The sequence below is a fragment of the Bombina bombina genome, chromosome 5 (assembly GCF_027579735.1).
Source record: "Bombina bombina isolate aBomBom1 chromosome 5, aBomBom1.pri, whole genome shotgun sequence".
NCBI lineage: Eukaryota > Metazoa > Chordata > Amphibia > Anura > Bombinatoridae > Bombina > Bombina bombina.
The window spans coordinates 11653321-11679197 of NC_069503.1; the positions used below are offsets into that span (position 1 = coordinate 11653321).

The 25877-nt window shown below is 42.1% G+C and overlaps 1 protein-coding gene across 3 annotated transcripts in view; it reads left to right on the forward strand.

Moving 5' to 3' along the window:
* The window catches only part of NOS3 (nitric oxide synthase 3), a 720543-nt gene that overhangs the window by 290844 nt on the left and 403822 nt on the right, over positions 1-25877 (forward strand). For all 3 annotated transcript variants that reach the window (XR_008402467.1, XM_053713262.1, XM_053713263.1), the window contains exons 6-7: positions 22190-22331; positions 25207-25346. Coding sequence is in view for 2 of the 3 variants with exons in the window: in XM_053713262.1 (XP_053569237.1) it covers positions 22190-22331; positions 25207-25346 (282 nt within the window). In the remaining variant the exon portion in view is untranslated. The remainder of the gene's footprint in view (positions 1-22189; positions 22332-25206; positions 25347-25877) is intronic.

The window sequence follows — 25877 nt, forward strand, 5'->3', positions numbered from 1 at the left end:
TCTGTTCTTATTAGTTTAATACCTGATACAACACCGAATGGTGGCAGCTCTATATGGCCTGCATGATTAGCCGCACCCAAACCAAAAAAAAAGCCAAGCGGTCTTGCACAAACAAGATAAGATTGGTGTAACTAGTTGGCAAGACGTCATAGCACACAGGCTGGCAGGCAGGAGGTAAATGCAATTCAAGGACACTAGTAGACTGAATATTAACAGTCAAAACAGTGATGATTGACAATTTTTGCAAAACTGTTAAAATAAATATGATTGCTGGGAATAATTAGCTAGGTGGGCTGGCAGGCAGGAGGAAAGTGCAATTCAATGGCACGAGCAAACTGAGGATTCAGAACAACAATCAAAAACTTTTTGGTTTTAATTATTAACAAGACTGTTACAACAACTAGGATTGGTGGCACTAATTGGCTAGTTGGGCCTGGCACACAGGCTGGCAGGCAGGAGGAAAGTGCAATTCAATGGCACGAGCAAAGTGAGGATTAAGAACAACAATCAAAAAATTTTTAATTTTAATTAATAACAATATTGTGACAACAAATATGATTGCTGGCACTAATTGGCTAGTTGGGCCTGGCACACAGGCTGGCAGGCAGGAGGAAAGTGCAATTCAATGGCACGAGCAAAGTGAGGGTTCAGAACAACAATCAAAATTTTTTTAATTTTAATTAGTAACAATACTGTGACAACAATTATGATTGGTGTAAATAGTTGGCAAGACGGACTGGCACACAGGCTGGCAAGCAGGAGGAAAGTCCAATTCAATGGCACAAGCAAACTGAGGATTCAGAATAAAAAAAATAAAAAAATATTACAATTATTAACAATACTGTGACAAGACTGTTACAACAACTAGGATTGGTGGCACTAATTGGCTAGTTGGGCCTGGCACACAGGCTGGCAGGCAGGAGGAAAGTGCAATTCAATGGCACGAGCAAAGTGAGGATTAAGAACAACAATCAAAAAAATTTTAATTTTAATTAATAACAATATTGTGACAACAAATATGATTGCTGGCACTAATTGGCTAGTTGGGCCTGGCACACAGGCTGGCAGGCAGGAGGAAAGTGCAATTCAATGGCACGAGCAAAGTGAGGATTCAGAACAACAATCAAAAAATGTTTAATTTTAATTAGTAACAATACTGTGACAACAATTATGATTGGTGTAACTAGTTGGCAAGTCGGCCTGGCACACAGGCTGGCAGGCAGGAGGAAAATGCAATTCAAGGACACTAGTAGACTGCAGATTGACAGTCAAAACAGTGATTATTGACAATTTTTGAAAGACTGTTAAAAGAAATATGATTGCTGGCACTAATTGGCTAGTTGGGCCTGGCACACAGGCTGGGAGGCAGGAGGAAAATGCAATTCAATGGCACTAGGAGACTGAATATTTCCAGTCAAATAATTATGATTTAAATTTTTTATATACTGTTAGAAGAAATATGATTGGTGGCACTAATTGGCTAGTTTGGGCCTGGCACACAGGCTGCCAGGCAGGAGGAAACTTCAATTCAATGGCACTAGGAGACTGAATATTTGCAGTCCAAAAAATTATGATTTTAAATTTTTTATATACTGTTACAAGAATTATGATTGGTGCCACTAATTGGCTAGTTGGGCCTGGAAAACACGCTGGCAGGCAGGAGGAAAGTGCAATTCAATGGCATGAGCAAACTGATGAATCACAAGCTAACAATTTGTAATTTTTAAAGATTAACAATACTGTTACAACAACTAGGATTGGTGGCACTAATTGGCTAGTTGGGCCTGGCACACAGGCTGGCAGATATGAGTCGTGGCTGGTAGGTAGGGCAGCAATTTGACACAGTATGCTGTGTAAGTGACAAAAACACAGGCCTGATAGAAAATTAAGTTAGATTACACTAGCAACATAATTTCAAATTTTATATTTTAATATTAAAATAATGTTAAGAAGTGCAATGCACATATGAGTGGTCGCACTGGCTGGCTGCTACGTAGGGCAGCAATTAACAACAGTATGCTGTGTAAGTCAGATAGACAGTTAGACACAGGCCTGATAGAAAATAAAATTAGATTACACTAGCATAATGATTTAAAGATTTTTTTTTGGGAATTTAAAGAAAAAGGTTAAGCACATAGATATGAGTCGTGGCTGATAGCCTTGGAAGGGCAGCTATTAAAAACAGTAGGCTCTGTAAGTCAGATACACACACGCCTGATAGAAAATACTATTAGATTACAATAGAAAACTGAGTTAAAAAATTTTTTATGGGGGAATTTAAAAAAAGGTTAAACACATGAGTCGTGGCTCATAGACTAGGGAGGGCAGCAAGTAAACACAGTAGGCTCTGTATGTCAGCAAAACACACAGGCCTGATAGAAAATGATATTAGATTACACTATCAAAAAAATGTAAACGTTTTTTTTTTTTACATTTAAATTAAGGTGAAGAAGATATCAGTGGTGGCTGCCTGGCACAGACCAATTAACCAAAAGACTGAAAAAAAAAATTAAGTATATTAATGCTGTGTGAGCCTGACAGACACAGGCCTGATAGAAAATGTAATTAGATTACACTAGCAAAATTATTTAAAACATTTTTTTAAAATTTAAAATAATGTTATAAACGGATATTAACACTGGTGGCTGGCACAGAGCAATGAACCAGAGTATATGCTGTGTGACACAGGCCTGATAGAAAATGAAAAAAAATTACACTAGCAAAATAATTATTGAAGAAGAATAGAGAGAGGGCGCCACAATAGCGTGATATCGTCTGGAATGCAGGTACAGATAAAAGTAGGTGTTATGCTTACCAGATGGTGTGGCACTGTACTGTGACCAGTGCAAGAGAGCAGGCTAGCACTTAACAGTGGCTAGTACACTGTAGGAGCCAGGCTCCAAAGGCACTTGTTCCAGTTGCAACTTGGTATTTGTCTCCTGTTGTTTGGACTTCAGGTGTTGCAAAGGAGTAATCTTATGTGTGTTGTTCAGTGGGTATATATGAACCACAACACAGACAACTTCAATAAAAATGACTTTTGATATTTTTTATGACACGTTTCTCAACCTACAGGGGTTGTTTCATCAGATGAAACAACCCCTGTAGGTTGAGAAACGCGTCATAAAAAATATTAAAAGTTATAAAAAATATTAAAAGATTACTCCTTTGCAACACCTGAAGTCCAAACAACAGGAGACAAATACCAAGTTGCAACTGGAACAAGTGCCTTTGGAGCCTGGCTCCTACAGTGTACTAGCCACTGTTAAGTGCTAGCCTGCTCTCTTGCACTGGTCACAGTACAGTGCCACACCATCTGGTAAGCATAACACCTACTTTTATCTGTACCTGCATTCCAGACGATATCACGCTATTGTGGCGCCCTCTCTCTATTCTTCTTCAACAGTTGTTCCACACTCTCTGGAATCAAGAGGAGCAGCCTGATTCATCATCTCTTTCAAAAGGACACCTCCATTTCCTATTTACCACCAGTATATGGACAGTAAACAGGACTAATACGGTAGACCTGATCTACTATATCAAAAGTATAATATTTGGTTTTAAATTGTATATTATTTTTATTTATTTTTTTCAAACACCAGCGCTCTTTTATATCCCTTTATTGGGATATTTTCACTAGCAAAATAATTAAAATTTTTGGTTGGTTAAATTTAAACTAATGTTGTTAGGCCTTAAACATAGGCTGAAAGACAGGCAAATGCTAATAAAAATACGAAAAAAAAACAAACAAAAAAACCGCTCGAATTATAGCCCTAAAAAGGGCTTTTTGGGGTGCTGTCCTTGCAGCAGAGATGAGTGGAGTCCTTCTGGACTGTAGTGGACACTAAATACACTAGCCTAGCTATGTATTTCCCTATAATGTCAGCAGCACAAACACAACACATCCTCTCACTAAGAAAGCAAGGTCGTTATGAGTCTAAAATGGCGGCTTCCGAGTAGCTGGGAGGGTCTGTGAGGGAGTGTCTGATGTTGATTGGCTCTAATGTGTCAGAAGGCTGTGACATACAGGGTCAAAGTTTCCTCAATGATGACACATAGGGGGCAGATCGAACATCGCATATGTTCGCCCGTAGCGGCGAACGCGAACAAGCTATGTTCGCCGTGAACCATTCGCGGGCGAACAGTTCGGGACATCACTACTCACCGCTACCGTAAGCAACGCTGGTATTGAGGTGAGATGTGGAGTTACATTTTGCTTAATGCTCACTTTTCTGAGGCTAACGCCGGCTTGCAGAAAACTTGTGATACCAGCGTTGTCTTAAGTGAGCGGTAAGAAAAAAAGGAGCGTGTGCAACGCACCCCTGTTACCCCAAAACTCGTAATCTAGCCGATAGATTGTGCTAATAGGAATAGGAAGGCTAGTGCAGAGTTTGACATCTCTAGACCGGTCTGTGTTACAACATATAGCTCCCAGTACAAAGCAATTTGCAATATAGTGAGGATAGCCTAAACAAACTGTGTCTCTAATGGCTGTAAATTTGTTGCTAAAAGAGGATGTACCTTGTGCAATGCCCTTTCTCCAAGCATGTTAAAGACAGATGTTAGGATTAACAATAGTTGGTTAAATGCTAAAGGTTACTTCAAGTGCCATTAAAGCAAATGCATAGCATGCAGCCATACACAAACCACACGCACCTTTTCACGTGAAAGTAACTCAGAGGATATATCATTTATTGGATCTTACCAATTGCAGAACTACACATGTTGTGTATTTGATAGAGTGCACCCTTTGTGAGAAACAATATGTTGGGTGTTCAACAAGGGGATCTAGATTACGAGAGAGCATTTAAACAACATTGATAATGATTGCTCTGATCTAGCGCGGCACTTTATTCAAGTACACAACCAAAATGTTAATAGTTTCAAATGGCAGGTTATCGAATGGATTAGACCTTTGCTGAGAGGAGGGGACAGGGCCAGCAGGTTGCTATATAGGGAGGCTTTCTGGATTTTCCAGTTAAAAACGAGGAGACCAAAGGGTTTTAATATTGATGGTGACATCATCAATTTCTGGCATAGACAATGATTCGGACCCCTTATGGCAGTACGGTAGATTGCATATATATGGTTAAATGGTTTTATTTTCCTCAATGGATACCTCTCTTATCTCTATAATTTGTGATCTTTCCCTGTGTTTTTTGCCTGTATGACTCCTAGCACCCTCCCTTAACTTTTTTTGCAGACCAGTCTAAGACTAATTTATCTCTCCCCAGCTGAATTATAAAGTATACTTACAACAAGTCTTTAAAGAACATTCACAGACCCACATCTCAGCTGACACTGCCCTCTGCATCAGGTAGTTAAAGGAAGAGAGTTACCCTCCCACCCTGCCCCTCACCCCACCCACCCCAGGTTCATTCCCCCATTTATAGATAGTCTCCCACACACCTTTCATTCTCCTAAACTGACAGCTGCAAACACTAATCAGCACATCCTTCCATTCACTTAACCCTTTAGAATACATACCCTCTCTCCCTACAAATAGCTATATATCCCACATCAATAGTGTGTGAATATATATGTGTGTATATATATATATATATATATATATATGTGTGTGTGTATATGTATATATACATATATATATTTCTTTTTTATATTGTACTATTTTTGATTTATTTTCATCTACACACCTCATAGCACTAACATGTATCAAAATATGACCATACTGATATTCATGACAACCCTTTTCTCACTCCAATTTTGTTCACTTCATTGCCGCCATAATCACCCATCTCAAACTGGAAAACAAATGATCATACACCATGGCCTGCTCTGTTGCTGTAACTTATCTGCTGAGTGCTGGTGGAGAGTTATAAAAAATAGTCCTCCTACCCCCACCTCACAAAATTATAAAGAATGCCATTCACTATATAGCCAAACAAAAACTATGTCCGAATTCCTATTCCTTATGCTACTTGCCCTTGCAAATGATGTAGAGTCTAACCCTGGTCCCCCAGCAAATTCCATTCCTAGCCTTCCAGCTAAAAAAGGCCTCTCCTTTGTGCACTGTAATATACGCAGCTTACTACCAAAAATCGATGCATTGCAAGCTTGGTGTTTACAATACAAGCCAAAAATCATTGTGATCTCTGAATCATGGCTAACTGCAAAAATACCTGACTCTGCCATTGCAATACCTGGGTATTCATGCCATAGAATTGACAGAACAAATAGAGGAGGCGGCATTGTAATTTATGTTGACAACTCCTCAAAGTTCACCCCCATACAAAAATCTAGCTCTCCTGCCACCTTTGATTTCCTTTCTGGCAAAATTGAGAGTAAATCAATCATTGTTGCAGGAATCTACCGCCCACCTAGCTTCCCTGTGCATTCCATTTCGGACATAGCACAGCTCCTTAGTGAATCCATAGCTCAAAACCCAAAAAGTGAAATTTTGGTTTTTGGAGATTTTAACATCGATTGGCTGAATCCAAAAAATAACAGTTGTCACTCGCTGTTTAAATCTTTGCAGCTAACGCAATTAATCTCCTCCCCAACTCGCATAAACATCAAAAGCCATAATCATACCCTGCTCTACTGGATTCTCTCCTCTTCTCCCGACCGAATCCAGGAGGCAGGTGTTCTCCCTAACAATTTCAGTGACCACTGCTTAGTGTACTGTGTGCGCAAAATAAAGGCTACTAAATCCTCTCCCAAGGTTAAAATCACCAGGTCCTTCAAAAAATTTAATCTTCAATCATTTCTAAATGACATCAAGAACCTCCCCTGGCACAGATTAAACCTAATCCCAGATCTAGACTCTGCAGTTGAATTCTTTCAGTCTGAACTCCTACAAGTTTGGAATTTACATGCACCGCTGCGCAAGGTGAGAGTAAAAGGAACACACTTGAATTGGATCACAGCTGACCTCATTCAAATGTACCAGTTTCGGGATTCATTGTGGTCAAAGTTCAAGCATACTGGCTCTATGAACGATCACTGTGTATATAGACAATGGTGAAATATATGCACTAAACAAACAACATTGGCTAAGGCCCAATATTTCTGTGAAAACCTGAACAATAACCTATCTAACCCTAGAAAGTTTTGAAAACTCATAAATAACTTACAAAATCCACCAATCCACTCCCAACCCTCCGCTGTCAATGTGGATAACCAAAACCTGCAACTCCCCTTAGAAGTAGCAAATGCCTTTAACTATTATTTTGTCAGATGCTCCACCACCCTGATTGACAAACTAATAAATGGCACGCATCCTGAAGCTACAAATGTGGATCAGGCCCCACTAAAACAGCAAAGACCCAATATAGAAAAGTTCAATTTTAGACCTGTACCAATCAATGTCGTTAAGAAACACCTTAATAATCTAACAATGAAAAACCAGTCAGGACCTGATCAAATCCCAGCAATGCTGTTGAAGCTCAGTGCGCCAGCAATTGCTAAGCCTGTCACAACCCTAATTAACGAATCCTTGGTGTCTGGATACATACCGAAACTTTGGAAGACTTCCAGAGTAGTGCCTATTTATAAAAGTGGGGAGTTAACCTTGGTTTCTAACTATTGTCCTATATCATTGCTCCCTGTATTGTCAAAAATCTTAGAAAAATGCGTCCATACGCAATTATGTGAGTATTACCAACTTTCTAACTACCCTATCTGACCCCTGATCAATCAGGTTTTAGACCGAATCACTCCACTACAACTGCCCTCCTAAAAGTTTGCAACAACATCCAAACTGGCATGGAACAAGGAGACCTAACTGGAGCTATTTTCCTTGATTTTGCAAAGGCTTTTGACACAGTGGACCATGGCATTCTACTGCTCAAACTAAAAAACTCTGGTATTGCTGATCGCCTGTTAACCTGGTTTAAATCATATGTATCGGATCGATCAGAATATGTCTCTGTCTCTAACAGTGACTCCCTCCCTCTCCCAGTCACGTGTGGTGCTCCCCAAGGTTCCATTCTCGGCCCCCTACTATTCACAGTATTTATAAATGATTTGCCTAATGTCTGCAAATCCTCAACTGTACACATGTACGTAGACGACACGGTAATCTATGCAAACAAATCTGATCTGCCGCAGCTTGAAGCAGTGCTCCAAGACCAGTTCACAGAGGTAGAAAAGTGGATCTCGAAAAACAAACTCTTCCTAAACACTGACAAAACGGTCACAATGATCTTTGGAACGGGACCTATAATACAAAAATTACAAAATTCCCATCTTCGCATCAAAACAAAATCCAATTGCACGCTGACCGCAGCCCACTCTTTTAAATACTTAGGTATGTTATTAGACCCCAATCTATCTTTTGGACTCCACATAGAAAAACTTGCCTCTAAACTTTATCCAAAACTAGGTGCCCTGTACAGAAACAAATCTTGCCTCAGCCCTACAGTAAAGGAAAAGATTGTACAGAAAATGCTGATGCCTATCTTGGATTATGGGGGTGTAGTATATGCACCTGCTCTGCAAACTTACCTTAATAAACTTAATACATTGTATAACTCATTATGCCGCTTTGTGCTACAATGTAACTACAGGACCAACCATTGTGACATGCTAAAAGAACTAAACTGGCTGTTGCTGGAATCCAGGCGCACCCTCCATCTTTCCTGCCTTGTGTTTAAGAGCCTTTCTGGGAAGCTCCCACCCTACCTGAGCAGAATGCTCTCCCCTGCTATTCCCACCTCCTATAACCTCCTATCCAGTGCCAGCACATTATTTAGCTTGCCTCAATACAAAAAGAAAGCAGCTCGATCCTCCTTTTCCTACAGAGCGCCACAATTATGGAATTACCTCCCGCACACTTTAAAAACTTCCCCAAGCCTAAAATCCTTTAAGAGATCCCTCTATACATATCTCAAAACAGAATGCACCGGTCATGGTTGATTAAATATTTCATACCTGCTCTATGTTAAATGTTTGCATATATTGTGTATTATTATTATTGTTTTTGTATTTTATTGTACCCTATTGTATCAATGCAATGTTTTGTGGTCCCAGGACATACTTGAAAACGAGAGAAATCTCAATGTATCCTTCCTGGTAAAATATTTTATAAATAAATAAATATATATGCAAGGCTCTTATTCCAATCAGTTTTCAATGCCTCCAGCAGCCTGTTTGTGTTTCATGGTAAAATAGAATGTTAAAATATATAACACCACCTATTCCTATACACATTCAGTAACAATTTTGTCCATAGTGTAGAATAATTTGGTTCTCTCTTTCCTCTTAATTTCTAATTTCTTATGAGAACTGGCAAACATAACACAATAAGTGTAAATGGCTGTATCATAACTGCATTTATTTATGTATTAATCTTTTTGCTATATATATATATATTCTCTATTCTTACTATAAGCTTGTTTAACACTGTATAGGGCAGAGCTTTCCAAACTAAACCTACATCATTTAGCGACACAGTAATCCAGTTGTACAAGCAAACAGGAGGTTAAACTAACTTGTTTCAAGAGATACGGACACGTACATAAATTATATAATATTTACAAGTAACAGTAATTATGTGCAAGAATTAATAACACCAATAGCTGATTACTATTTTAATAGGTGTATGAGGTTGATGGGATGAAGACAATTTCGGAAAATTTGGTGGAATATTAAAGACACTCGCATTTTATCATCAAGCATTTTTAAGCTTCCACTTCCTATCCATATATCAAGAGCAGGAGCAGCAACGCACTACTGGGAGCTAGCTGAAAAAAACCCCAAACACTTTGACTTCTGCCTTCAGCTCAGCGTTTAAAGGGACAGTCTAGTCAAAATTAAACTTTCATGATTCAGATAGGGCATGCAATTTTAAACAACTTTCCAATTTACTTCTATTATCTAATTTGCTCAATTCTTTAGATATCCTTTGTTGAAGAAATAGCAATGCACATGTGTGAGCCAATCAAACAAGGCCTTTATGTGCAGCAACCAATCAGCAGCTACTGAGCATATCTAGATATGCTTTTCAGCAACTGATATCAAGAGAATGAAGCAAATTAGATAATAGAAGTAAATTAGAAAGTTGTTTAAAATGACATGCTCTTTCTAAATCACGAAAGAAAAACATTTGGGTTTCATGTCCCTTTAACCCCTTAATGACCACAGCACTTTTCCATTTTCTGTCCGTTTGGGACCAAGGCTATTTTTACATTTCTGCAGTGTTTGTGTTCAGCTGTAATTTTCCTCTTACTCATTTACTGTACCCACACATATTATATACCGTTTTTCTCGCCACTAAATGGACTTTCTAAAGATACCATTATTTTCATCATATCTTATAATTTACTATAAAAAAAAATATAAAATATGAGGAAAAAATGGAAAAAAACACACTTTTTCTAACTTTGACCCCCAAAATCTGTTACACATCTACAACCACCAAAAAACACCCATGCTAAATAGTTTCTAAATTTTGTCCTGAGTTTAGAAATACCCAATGTTTACATGTGCTTTGCTTTTTTTGCAAGTTATAGGGCCATAAATACAAGTAGCACTTTGCTATTTCCAAACCACTTTTTTTCAAAATTAGCGCTAGTTACATTGGGACACTGATATCTTTCAGGAATCCCTGAATATCCCTTGACATGCATATATTTTTTTTTAGAAGACATCCCAAAGTATTGATCTAGGCCAATTTTGGTATATTTCATGCCACCATTTCACTACCAAATGCGATCAAATAAAAAAAATTGTTCACTTTTTCACAAATTGTTTCACAAACTTTAGGTTTCTCACTGAAATTATTTACAAACAACTTGTGCAATTATGGCACAAATGGTTGTAAATGCTTCTCTGGGATCCCCTTTGTTCAGAAATTCCAGACATATATGGCTTTGGCATTGCTTTTTGGTATTTAGAAGGCCGCAAAATGCCACTGCGCACCACACATGTATTATGCCCAGCATTGAAGGGGTTAATTAGGAAGCTTGTAGGGAGCTTTTAGGGTTAATTTTAGCTTTAGTATAATGTAGTAGACAACCCAAAGTATTGATCTAGGCCCATTTTGGTATATTTCATGCCACCATTTCACCGCCAAATGCTAACAAATAAAAATAAAGCGTTAAATGTTTCACAATTTTAGGTTTCTCACTGAAATTATTTACAAACAGCTTGTGCAATTATGGCGTAAATGGTTGTAAAAGCTTCTCTGGGATCCCCTTTGTTCAGAAATAGCAGACATATATGGCTTTGGCTTTGCTTTTTGGTAATTAGAAGGCAGCTAAATGCCCTTGCGCACCACACGTGTATAATGCCCAGCATTGAAGGGGTTAATTAGGGAGCTTGTAGGGAGCTTGCAGGGTTAATTTTAGCTTTAGTGTAGGTATCAACCTCCCACATGACACATCACACCCCCTGATCCCTCCCAAACAGCTCTCTTCCCTCCCCCACCCCACAATTGTCCCCACCATCTTAAGTACTGGCAGTAAGTCTGCCAGTACTAAAATAAGAGTTTTTTGGGGATTTAAAAAAAAAAAAAAATGATAATTCTGCTCTGTAGGATCCCCCCTTAGCCCCCAACCTCCCTGATCCCCCCCAAACAGCTCTCTAACCCCCCTCTCTGCCTTATTATGCGCCATATTGGGTACTGGCAGCTGTCTGCCAGTACCCAGTTTGAAATCAAATGTGTTTTTTATTATATTTTATTATTTTAAAAATTATATTTTCTGTAGTGTAGCTGCCCCCAACCTCCCACCCTCCCAGATCGTTAAATTACAAGTTATTTTCTAATGTTCCCACCCTCTCTCCCACTGTGTAACACTTAACATTTGTTCCATAGTGTAGGGTTCCCACCCGCCCGCGCCCGCGCGCGCGCGCGCACGCGCGCACGCGCGCGCACTCGATCTCGCACCCTTCCCCACCGATGGCCGTCCACCCGCCTCCCTGGGTAAGCTCCCACCCACCAACGAACATGGCCATTGATGGCCGATGCAGAGAGGGCCACAGGGTGGCTCTCTCTTCATCGGTGGGCTAAAAAATGTTATAGCAGGATGCCTCAATATCGAGGCATCACTGCTATAACATGAAAGCAGTTGGAAGTGATCAGGATCGCTTCCACTGCTTTCAAAGACCAACGACGTACGGGGTACGTCCTTGGTCATTAACTGCATTTTTTTGCAGGACGTACCCCAAACGTCGTTGGTCGTTAAGGGGTTAAGCTGCTTCCCTCAGAGCTCTGCAAGTCCGACTGACTACTGAAACGCTGCAAACACACTGCTGTCCCACTCACTGACTACACATGCAGTCACAAGCCGATTGAGGAGACTACACGTGCAGTCAGGAGCCAATGTGCCGCTAATGGGAATAGTTTCAGTTCCCGCTGAACTGCGCCAATAGGTTAAGATGATCTGTAACCCACTAGGTATCAATCACGAGTCAACCATGTGAAATGCGTAGCAAGCAGGGGGAAAGTCGTAAACCAAAAAAAAAAAAAAACATTCAAAAACATTTCTGCTGGAGCAGGGACACACCTACACACTGCCGCAGACACACTAATGTGTCACGTTACACAGTTTGTACTGAAGCAGGGACTCACCTACACACTGCTGCTGACACACTAATGAGTCACGTTACACAGTTTGTACTGAAGCAGGGACACACCTACACACTGCTGCTGACACACTAATGAGTCACTACACACAGTTTGTACTGAAGCAGGGACTCACCTACACACTGCTGCTGACACACTAATGAGTCACATTACACAGTATGTACTGAAGCAGGGACTCACCTACACACTGCCGCTGACACACTAATGAGTCACGTTACACAGTTTGTACTGAAGCAGGGACTCACCTACACACTGCTGCTGACACACTAATGAGTCACGACACACAGTTTGTGCTGAAGCAGGGACACACCTACACACTGCTGCTGACACACTAATGTGTCACGTTACACAGTTTGTACTGAAGCAGGGACACACCTACACACTGCTGCTGACACACTAATGAGTCACGTTACACAGTTTGTACTGAAGCAGGGACTCACCTACACACTGCTGCTGACACACTAATGTGTCACGTTACACAGTTTGTACTGAAGCAGGGACTCACCTACACACTGCTGCTGACACACTAATGAGTCACGTTACACAGTTTGTACTGAAGCAGGGACACACCTACACACTGCTGCTGACACACTAATGAGTCACGTTACACAGTTTGTACTGTAGCAGGGACTCACCTACACACTGCTGCTGACACACTAATGAGTCACTACACACAGTTTGTACTGAAGCAGGGACACACCTACACACTGCTGCTGACACACTAATGAGTCACGTTACACAGTATGTACTGAAGCAGGGACACACCTACACACTGCTGCTGACACACTAATGAGTCACGTTACACAGTTTGTGCTGAAGCAGGGACACACCTACACACTGCTGCTGACACACTAATGAGTCACATTACACAGTTTGTACTGTAGCAGGGACTCACCTACACACTGCTGCTGACACACTAATGAGTCACGTTACACAGTTTGTACTGAAGCAGGGACTCACCTATACACTGCTGCTGACACACTAATGAGTCACGTTACACAGTTTGTACTGAAGCTGGGACTCACCTACACACTGCTGCTGACACACTAATGAGTCACGTTACACAGTTTGTACTGAAGCAGGGACTCACCTACACACTGCTGCTGACACACTAATGTGTCACGTTACACAGTTTGTACTGTAGCAGGGACTCACCTACACACTGCTGCCGACACACTAATGAGTCACGTTACACAGTTTGTACTGTAGCAGGGACTCACCTACACACTGCTGCTGACACACTAATGAGTCACGTTACACAGTTTGTACTGTAGCAGGGACTCACCTACACACTGCTGCTAACACACTAATGAGTCACATTACACAGTTTGTACTGAAGCAGGGACACACCTACACACTGCTGCTGACACACTAATGAGTCACGTTACACAGTTTGTACTGAAGCAGGGACTCACCTACACACTGCTGCTGACACACTAATGAGTCACGTTACACAGTTTGTACTGTAGCAGGGACACACCTACACACTGCTGCTGACACACTAATGAGTCACGTTACACAGTTTGTACTGTAGCAGGGACTCACCTACACACTGCAGCTGACACACTAATGAGTCACGTTACACAGTTTGTACTGAAGCAGGGACACACCTACACACTGCTGCCGACACACTAATGAGTCACAACACACAGTTTGTACTGAAGCAGGGACACACCTACACACTGCTGCTGACACACTAATGAGTCACGTTACACACAGTTTGTACTGAAGCAGGGACTCACCTACACACTGCTGCTGACACACTAATGAGTCACGTTACACAGTTTGTACTGAAGCAGGGACTCACCTACACACTGCTGCCGACACACTAATGAGTCACGTTACACAGTTTGTACTGAAGCAGGGACTCACCTACACACTGCTGCCGACACACTAATGAGTCACGTTACACAGTTTGTACTGAAGCAGGGACACACCTACACACTGCTGCCGACACACTAATGAGTCACGTTACACACAGTTTGTACTGAAGCAGGGACTCACCTACACACTGCTGCTGACACACTAATGAGTCACGACACACAGTTTGTGCTGAAGCAGGGACTCACCTACACACTAATGAGTCACGTTACACACAGTTTGTACTGAAGCAGGGACTCACCTACACACTGCTGCTGACACACTAATGAGTCACGTTACACAGTTTGTACTGAAGCAGGGACTCACCTACACACTGCTGCTGACACACTAATGAGTCACAACACACAGTTTGTACTGTAGCAGGGACACACCTACACACTGCTGCTGACACACTAATGAGTCACGTTACACAGTTTGTACTGAAGCAGGGACACACCTACACACTGCTGCTGACACACTAATGAGTCACGTTACACAGTTTGTACTGAAGCAGGGACTCACCTACACACTGCTGCCGACACACTAATGAGTCACGTTACACAGTTTGTACTGAAGCAGGGACACACCTACACACTGCTGCTGACACACTAATGAGTCACGTTACACAGTTTGTACTGTAGCAGGGACACACCTACACACTGCTGCTGACACACTAATGAGTCACGTTACACAGTTTGTACTGAAGCAGGGACACACCTACATACTGCTGCTGACACACTAATGAGTCACGTTACACAGTTTGTACTGAAGCAGGGACTCACCTACACACTGCTGCTGACACACTAATGAGTCACGTTACACAGTTTGTACTGAAGCAGGGACACACCTACACACTGCTGCTGACACACTAATGAGTCACGTTACACAGTTTGTACTGAAGCAGGGACACACCTACACACTGCTGCTGACACACTAATGAGTCACGTTACACAGTTTGTACTGAAGCAGGGACACACCTACACACTGCTGCTGACACACTAATGAGTCACGTTACACAGTTTGTACTGAAGCAGGGACTCACCTACACACTGCTGCTGACACACTAATGAGTCACAATACACAGTTTGTACTGTAGCAGGGACTCACCTACACACTGCTGCCGACACACTGAGTCACGACACACAGTTTGTACTGAAGCAGGGACTCACCTACACACTGCTGCTGACACACTAATGAGTCACGTTACACAGTTTGCACTGAAGCAGGGACTCACCTACACACTGCTGCTGACACACTAATGAGACACGTTACACAGTTTGTACTGAAGCAGGGACTCACCTACACACTGCTGCTGACACACTAATGAGTCACGTTACACAGTTTGTACTGAAGCAGGGACTCACCTACACACTGCTGCTGACACACTAATGAGTCACGTTACACAGTTTGTACTGAAGCAGGGACACACCTACACACTGCTGCTGACACACCATGTGAAATGCGTAGCAAGCAGGGGGAAAGTCGTAAACCAAAAAAAAAAAAAACATTCAAAAACATTTCTGCTGGAGCAGGGACACACCTACACACTGCCGCAGACACACTAATGTGTCACGTTACACAGTTTGTACTGAAGCAGGGACTCACCTACACACTGCTGCTGACACACTAATGAGTCACGTTACACAGTTTGTACTGAAGCAGGGACTCACCTACACACTGCTGCCGACACACTAATGAGTCACGTTACACAGTTTGTACTGAAGCAGGGACACACCTACACACTGCTGCTGACACACTAATGAGTCACGTTACACAGTTTGTACTGTAGCAGGGACACACCTACACACTGCTGCTGACACACTAATGAGTCACGTTACACAGTTTGTACTGAAGCAGGGACACACCTACACACTGCTGCTGACACACTAATGAGTCACGTTACACAGTTTGTACTGAAGCAGGGACTCACCTACACACTGCTGCTGACACACTAATGAGTCACGTTACACAGTTTGTACTGAAGCAGGGACACACCTACACACTGCTGCCGACACACTAATGAGTCACGTTACACAGTTTGTACTGAAGCAGGGACACACCTACACACTGCTGCTGACACACTAATGAGTCACGTTACACAGTTTGTACTGAAGCAGGGACTCACCTACACACTGCTGCTGACACACTAATGAGTCACGTTACACAGTTTGTACTGAAGCAGGGACTCACCTACACACTGCTGCTGACACACTAATGAGTCACAATACACAGTTTGTACTGAAGCAGGGACTCACCTACACACTGCTGCTGACACACTAATGAGTCACGACACACAGTTTGTACTGAAGCAGGGACTCACCTACACACTGCTGCTGACACACTAATGAGTCACGTTACACAGTTTGTACTGAAGCAGGGACTCACCTACACACTGCTGCTGACACACTAATGAGTCACGTTACACAGTTTGTACTGAAGCAGGGACTCACCTACACACTGCTGCTGACACACTAATGAGTCACGTTACACAGTTTGTACTGAAGCAGGGACTCACCTACACACTGCTGCTGACACACTAATGAGTCACGTTACACAGTTTGTACTGAAGCAGGGACTCACCTACACACTGCTGCTGACACACTAATGAGTCACGTTACACAGTTTGTGCTGAAGCAGGGACACACCTACACACTGCTGCTGACACACTAATGAGTCACGTTACACAGTTTGTACTGAAGCAGGGACTCACCTACACACTGCTGCTGACACACTAATGAGTCACGTTACACAGTTTGTACTGAAGCAGGGACTCACCTACACACTGCTGCTGACACACTAATGAGTCACGTTACACAGTTTGTGCTGAAGCAGGGACACACCTACACACTGCTGCTGACACACTAATGAGTCACGTTACACAGTTTGTACTGAAGCAGGGACTCACCTACACACTGCTGCTGACACACTAATGAGTCACGTTACACAGTTTGTACTGAAGCAGGGACTCACCTACACACTGCTGCTGACACACTAATGAGTCACGTTACACAGTTTGTACTGAAGCAGGGACTCACCTACACACTGCTGCTGACACACTAATGAGTCACGTTACACAGTTTGTACTGAAGCAGGGACTCACCTACACACTGCTGCTGACACACTAATGAGTCACGACACACAGTTTGTACTGAAGCAGGGACTCACCTACACACTGCTGCTGACACACTAATGAGTCACGTTACACAGTTTGTACTGAAGCAGGGACACACCTACACACTGCTGCTGACACACTAATGAGTCACGACACACAGTTTGTACTGAAGCAGGGACTCACCTACACACTGCTGCTGACACACTAATGAGTCACGTTACACAGTTTGTACTGAAGCAGGGACACACCTACACACTGCTGCTGACACACTAATGAGTCACGTTACACAGTTTGTACTGAAGCAGGGACACACCTACACACTGCTGCTGACACACTAATGAGTCACGTTACACAGTTTGTGCTGAAGCAGGGACACACCTACACACTGCTGCTGACACACTAATGAGTCACGTTACACAGTTTGTACTGAAGCAGGGACACACCTACACACTGCTGCTGACACACTAATGAGTCACGTTACACAGTTTGTGCTGAAGCAGGGACACACCTACACACTGCTGCTGACACACTAATGAGTCACGTTACACAGTTTGTACTGAAGCAGGGACACACCTACACACTGCTGCTGACACACTAATGAGTCACGACACACAGTTTGTACTGAAGCAGGGACTCACCTACACACTGCTGCTGACACACTAATGAGTCACGTTACACAGTTTGTACTGAAGCAGGGACTCACCTACACACTGCTGCTGACACACTAATGAGTCACGTTACACAGTTTGTACTGAAGCAGGGACACACCTACACACTGCTGCCGACACACTAATGAGTCACGTTACACAGTTTGTACTGAAGCAGGGACACACCTACACACTGCTGCTGACACACTAATGAGTCACGTTACACAGTTTGTACTGAAGCAGGGACACACCTACACACTGCTGCTGACACACTAATGAGTCACGACACACAGTTTGTGCTGAAGCAGGGACACACCTACACTGCTGCTGACACACTAATGAGTCACGTTACACAGTTTGTACTGAAGCAGGGACTCACCTACACACTGCTGCTGACACACTAATGAGTCACGTTACACAGTTTGTACTGAAGCAGGGACACACCTACACACTGCTGCTGACACACTAATGAGTCACGTTACACAGTTTGTACTGAAGCAGGGACACACCTACACACTGCTGCTGACACACTAATGAGTCACGTTACACAGTTTGTACTGAAGCAGGGACTCACCTACACACTGCTGCTGACACACTAATGAGTCACGTTACACAGTTTGTGCTGAAGCAGGGACACACCTACACACTGCCGCAGACACACTAATGTGTCACGACACACAGTTTGTACTGTAGCAGGGACACACCTACACACTGCTGCCGACACACTAATGAGTCACGTTACACAGTATGTGCTGAAGCTGGGACACACCTACACACTGCTGCTGACACACTAATGAGTCACGTCACACAGTTTGTACTGTAGCAGGGACACACCTACACACTGCTGCTGACACACTAATGAGTCACGTTACACAGTTTGTACTGAAGCAGGGACTCACCTATACACTGCTGCCGACACACTAATGAGTCACGTTACACAGTTTGTACTGAAGCAGGGACACACCTACACACTGCTGCTGACACACTAATGAGTCACGTTACACAGTTTGTACTGTAGCAGGGACTCACCTACACACTGCTGCTGACACACTAATGAGTCACGTTACACAGTTTGTACTGAAGCAGGGACTCACCTACACACTGCTGCTGACACACTAATGTGTCACGTTACACAGTTTGTACTGAAGCAGGGACACACCTACACACTGCTGCTGACACACTGAGTCACGTTACACAGTTTGTACTGAAGCAGGGACACACCTACACACTGCTGCTGACACACTAATGAGTCACAACACACAGTTTGTACTGAAGCAGGGACACACCTACACACTGCTGCCGACACACTAATGAGTCACGTTACACAGTTTGTACTGAAGCAGGGACACACCTACACACTGCTGCCGACACACTAATGAGTCACGTTACACAGTTTGTACTGAAGCAGGGACTCACCTACACACTGCTGCTGACACACTAATGAGTCACGTTACACAGTTTGTACTGAAGCAGGGACTCACCTACACACTGCTGCTGACACACTAATGAGTCACTACACACAGTTTGTACTGAAGCAGGGACACACCTACACACTGCTGCCGACACACTAATGAGTCACGTTACACAGTTTGTACTGAAGCAGGGACACACCTACACACTGCTGCCGACACACTAATGAGTCACGTTACACAGTTTGTACTGAAGCAGGGACTCACCTACACACTGCTGCTGACACACTAATGAGTCACGTTACACAGTTTGTACTGAAGCAGGGACACACCTACACACTGCTACCGACACACTAATGAGTCACGTTACACAGTTTGTACTGAAGCAGGGACTCACCTACACACTGCTGCTGACACACTAATGTGTCACGTTACACAGTTTGTACTGAAGCAGGGACTCACCTACACACTGCTGCCGACACACTAATGAGTCACGTTACACAGTTTGTACTGAAGCAGGGACTCACCTACACACTGCTGCTGACACACTAATGAGTCACGTTACACAGTTTGTACTGAAGCAGGGACTCACCTACACACTGCTGCCGACACACTAATGAGTCACGTTACACAGTTTGTACTGAAGCAGGGACTCACCTACACACTGCTGCTGACACACTAATGAGTCACGTTACACAGTTTGTGCTGAAGCAGGGACACACCTACACACTGCTGCTGACACACTAATGAGTCACGTTACACAGTTTGTACTGAAGCAGGGACACACCTACACACTGCTGCTGACACACTAATGAGTCACGTTACACAGTTTGTGCTGAAGCTGGGACACACCTACACACTGCTGCTGACACACTAATGAGTCACGTTACACAGTTTGTACTGAAGCAGGGACACACCTACACACTGCTGCTGACACACTAATGAGTCACGTTACACAGTTTGTACTGAAGCAGGGACACACCTACACACTGCTGCTGACACACTAATGAGTCACGTTACACAGTATGTACTGTAGCAGGGACTCACCTACACACTGCTGCTGACACACTAATGAGTCACGTTACACAGTTTGTACTGAAGCAGGGACTCACCTACACACTGCTGCTGACACACTAATGAGTCACGTTACACAGTTTGTACTGAAGCAGGGACTCACCTACACACTGCTGCTGACACACTAATGAGTCACGTTACACAGTTTGTACTGAAGCAGGGACTCACCTACACACTGCTGCCGACACACTGAGTCACAACACACAGTTTGTACTGAAGCAGGGACTCACCTACACACTGCTGCTGACACACTAATGAGTCACGTCACACAGTTTGTACTGAAGCAGGGACTCACCTACACACTGCTGCTGACACACTAATGAGTCACGTTACACAGTTTGTACTGTAGCAGGGACACACCTACACACTGCTGCTGACACACTAATGAGTCACGTTACACAGTTTGTACTGTAGCAGGGACTCACCTACACACTGCTGCTGACACACTAATGAGTCACGTTACACAGTTTGTACTGTAGCAGGGACACACCTACACACTGCTGCTGACACACTAATGAGTCACGTTACACAGTTTGTACTGAAGCAGGGACTCACCTACACACTGCTGCCGACACACTAATGAGTCACGTTACACAGTTTGTACTGTAGCAGGGACACACCTACACACTGCCGCAGACACACTAATGTGTCACGTTACACAGTTTGTACTGTAGCAGGGACTCACCTACACACTGCCGCAGACACACTAATGTGTCACGTTACACAGTTTGGAAAGCCCACTATAGGGGGTGTCTGTATAAGTTTTTATATGAATCTTTGTGGCATTGTAAATAAGCCAATTGCATGCTAATATAGGTTATGGGTAACTGAGTAACTTCTCTCATAGGGACATGGTCAGAACCAATTATACAAGTTGCGGTACCTTTAAGAAGTTTTCTCAGCAGGTTGCGATTAGCTAATTAGCCTAGGTCTATTTATGCTCTGGCTGGTGTACAGCTAACATGTCTATGAGTAAGGCTGCAAATTGCCGAAACGCGTAAGACGTTTAATCCAGCTGAGAGCACTATTTTAAACTTTTTGTTGTTGTTGTTTTTTTTTTGTTTGTTTTTTAATTTATTTTTTTGTCTCCAAATAAAGTATATACATATTTTACCTAAGCGTCTGGAGGTTTGCAGGAGTTTTTCAAGTTTGGTTATAGATTGTGCTATATCTGAATATTAGTTTGTGATTGGTTAGCACAGGTTCTAAGGGGAAAATCAGTGAAAAGAATAAACATAAAACCATATACTTATTTGACAAAATAAAGCTGCAGTTTTTATTCCAAATTATTCTTATATATGAACTTTTATAATCATGTAGTTTGTGTTCAGTGTCCCTTTAAGATGAGGCACACAGCTCAGTTTTTATAAAGCCGTTCATATAACATTACAAAACACACGTCATTGTATTTGCTTGTTTAGTATCTTACGATGTTGTAGATGATCTTGTATAATACATTTCTTCTCATTCACTGACGCAATCATACGCCATTTTCTGGTCAAGAAGATTCACAAATAATTTCCGTTTTCGCTTTTTGCAGATCGGCCATCACCATTTTCCCTCAGAGGAATGATGGAAGCTCTGATTTCCGTATCTGGAACAGTCAGTTTATCCGCTATGCAGGTTATAGACAAGAGGACGACAGTGTGGTGGGCGACCCCCTCAACGTGGAACTTACTGAGGTCTGACCAGTCCTTAACCATCTGTTATTGCCCCTCTGGGTTATACATAGTGGAACTTACTGAGGTCTGACCTGTCCTTAACCATCTGTTATTGCCCCTCTGGGTTATACATAGTGGAACTTACTGAGGTCTGACCTGTCCTTAACCATCTGTTATTGCCCCTCTGGGTTATACATAGTGGAACTTACTGAGGTCTGACCATTCCTTACCATCTGTTATTGCCCCTCTGGGTTATACATAGTGGAACTTACTAAGGTCTGTCCTGTCCTTAACCATCTGTTATTGCCCCTCTGGGTTATACATAGTGGAACTTACTGAGGTCTGTCCTGTCCTTAACCATCTGTTATTGCCCCTCTGGGTTATACATAGTGGAACTTACTAAGGTCTGTCCTGTCCTTAACCATCTGTTATTGCCCCTCTGGGTTATACATAGTGGAACTTACTGAGGTCTGACCTGTCCTTAACCATCTGTTATTGCCCCTCTGGTTTATACATAGTGGAACTTACTGAGGTCTGACCTGTCCTTTATTATCTGTTATTGCCCCTCTGGGTTATACATAGTGGAACTTACTGAGGTCTGACCTGTCCTTAACCATCTGTTATTGCCCCTCTGGGTTATACATAGTGGAATTTACTGAGGTCTGACCTGTCCTTAACCATCTGTTATTGCCCCTCTGGGTTATACATAGTGGAACTTACTGAGGTCTGACCTGTCCTTAACCATCTGTTATTGCCCCTCTGGGTTATACATAGTGGGACTTACTGAGGTCTGACCTGATCTGTTATTGCCCCTCTCTTGGTTATACATAGTGGGACTTACTTAGGTCGGACCTGTCCTTAACCATCTGTTATTGCCCCTCTGGGTTATACATCGTGGGACTTACTGAGGTCTGACCTGTCCTTAACCATCTGTTATTGCCCCTCTGGGTTATACATAGTGGAACTTACTGAGGTCTGACCTGTCCTTAACCATCTGTTATTGCCCCTCTGGGTTATATATAGTGGAACTTACTGAGGTCTGTCCTGTCCTTAACCATCTGTTATTGCCCCTCTGGGTTATACATAGTGGAACTTACTGAGGTCTGACCTGTCCTTAAGCATCTGTTATTGCCCCTCTGGGTTATACATAGTGGAACTTACTGAGGTCTGGCCTGATCTGTTATTGCCCCTCTGGGTTATACATAGTGGAACTTACTGAGGTCGGACCTGATCTGTTATTGCCCCTCTGGGTTATACATAGTGGAACTTACTGAGGTCTGACCTGTCCTTAACCATCTGTCATTGCCCTTCTGGGTTATACATAGTGGAACTTACTGAGGTCTGACCTGATCTGTTATTGCCCCTCTGGGTTATACATAGTGGAACTTACTGAGGTCTGACCTGATCTGTTATTGCCCCTCTCTGGGTTATACATAGTGGAACTTACTGAGGTCTGACCTGATCTGTTATTGCCCCTCTCTGGGTTATACATAGTGGAACTTACTGAGGTCTGACCTGTCCTTAACCATCTGTTATTGCCCCTCTGGGTTATACATAGTGGAACTTACTGAGGTCTGACCTGTCCTTAACCATCTGTCATTGCCCCTCTGGGTTATACATAGTGGAACTTACTGAGGTCTGTCCGGGCTTTAACCATGTTATTGCCCCTCTCTCTGGGTTATACATAGTGGTTATACATATACATTTGTGTTTATGTGTGTATATATAAATACATGAGTATATATGTATACCTTTATATACTTATATATTTGTGTTTATGTGTGTATATATAAATACATGAATATATATGTATACCTTTATATACATATATATTTGTGTTTATGTGTGTATATATAAATACATAAGTATATATGTATACCTTTATATACTTATATATTTGTGTTTGTGTGTGTATAAATACATAAGTATATATCTATACCTTTATATACTGATATATTTGTGTTTATGTGTATATATATATATATATATATAAATACATAAGTATATATGTATACCTTTATATACTTATGTATTTATATACACATAAACACAAATATATAAGTATTTAGCTATACCTTTATATACTTATATATTTGTGTTTATGTGTGTATAAATACATAAGTATTTATCTATACCTTTATATACTTATGTATTTATACACACATAAACACAAATATATAAGTATATAAAGGTATAGATGAATACTTATGTATTTATACACACATAAACACAAATATATAAGTATTTATCTATACCTTTATATACTTATGTATTTATACACACATAAACACAAATATATAAGTATATAAAGGTATAGATGAATACTTATGTATTTATACACACATAAACACAAATATATAAGTATTTATCTATACCTTTATATACTTATGTATTTGTGTTTATGTGTATTTCACTCTCACAGTCAAATTTACTTGCAACTTTGTAATATCGAGGTTATTTAACGTGTGTCCAAAAAGGCAAATTTTTGCCCCAACACAAACGCACAGAGATTTGTGCTCCAACTGTAATTAAGCGCTGAGTGTTTTGCTTCTATATGATTTAAGCTTCTATATTGTCTTTTTCTATATTGTCTTTTTCTATATTGTCTTTTTCTATATTGTCTTTTTCTATATTGTCTTTTCTATATTGTCTTTTTCTATATTGTCTTTTCTATATTGTCTTTTCTATATTGTCTTTTTCTATATTGTCTTTTTCTATATTGTCTTTTTCTATATTGTCTTTTTCTATATTGTCTTTTTCTATATTGTCTTTTTCTATATTGTCTTTTTCTATATTGTCTTTTGGTTCCGTTATCCATGATGCTGTTCTGTCTACTTTACTTTTGTACACAAAGTCTAATTCTTAACTTATTTAACCTTTTGACTCCTCTGTGTAGCTCTGTGTCCAGCTGGGCTGGAAACCCAAAGGTGGGAGATTTGATGTGTTACCGCTGCTGCTGCAGGCCAATGGCGAAGATCCGAAACTCTATGAGATTCCTCCAGATCTGGTGCTAGAAGTGCCACTCCGTCACCCAACGTGAGCACCTGTACTGCACATGGTTTAGTGGCGCACACATTCTCAGCAGTGCTTATTTTCTAACTAATGTTATGGCCTCACCTAAATCCCCTATCTCTGGGAATCCATATGGGAAGTAGAAGAAACTACCGAGCCGTATGCTACACAAATATCTAGGGCTATAGTATAAGTGAGCACATTAGCTCAGGGTGTGTTATCTTATTCCACAATCAGGTACTAACGGTGAACATCTAAATATGTATGTAATATTCAGGAGATATACCCACGACTAGTGGTAGAGCTGACACTTAGGTTTTTCAAGAGGCAGATAGGCAGTTCCAAGGAGGGGGAGGCCAGAAACAAGAGAATATTGGTCATATAATTGGAGAACAGACTCAATCAAGATATACTCTGAGAGCCAAAAATCAAAACAAGAAACAGAAAAAATATCACTAAATATGGTTATTAATGTTTCTTCTTATGTGCTCACAGAGACCGAGGAGAGGGTCCTGAATTATGGTCTTGGGTTTGTTCCATCCAAATTGTTTGATT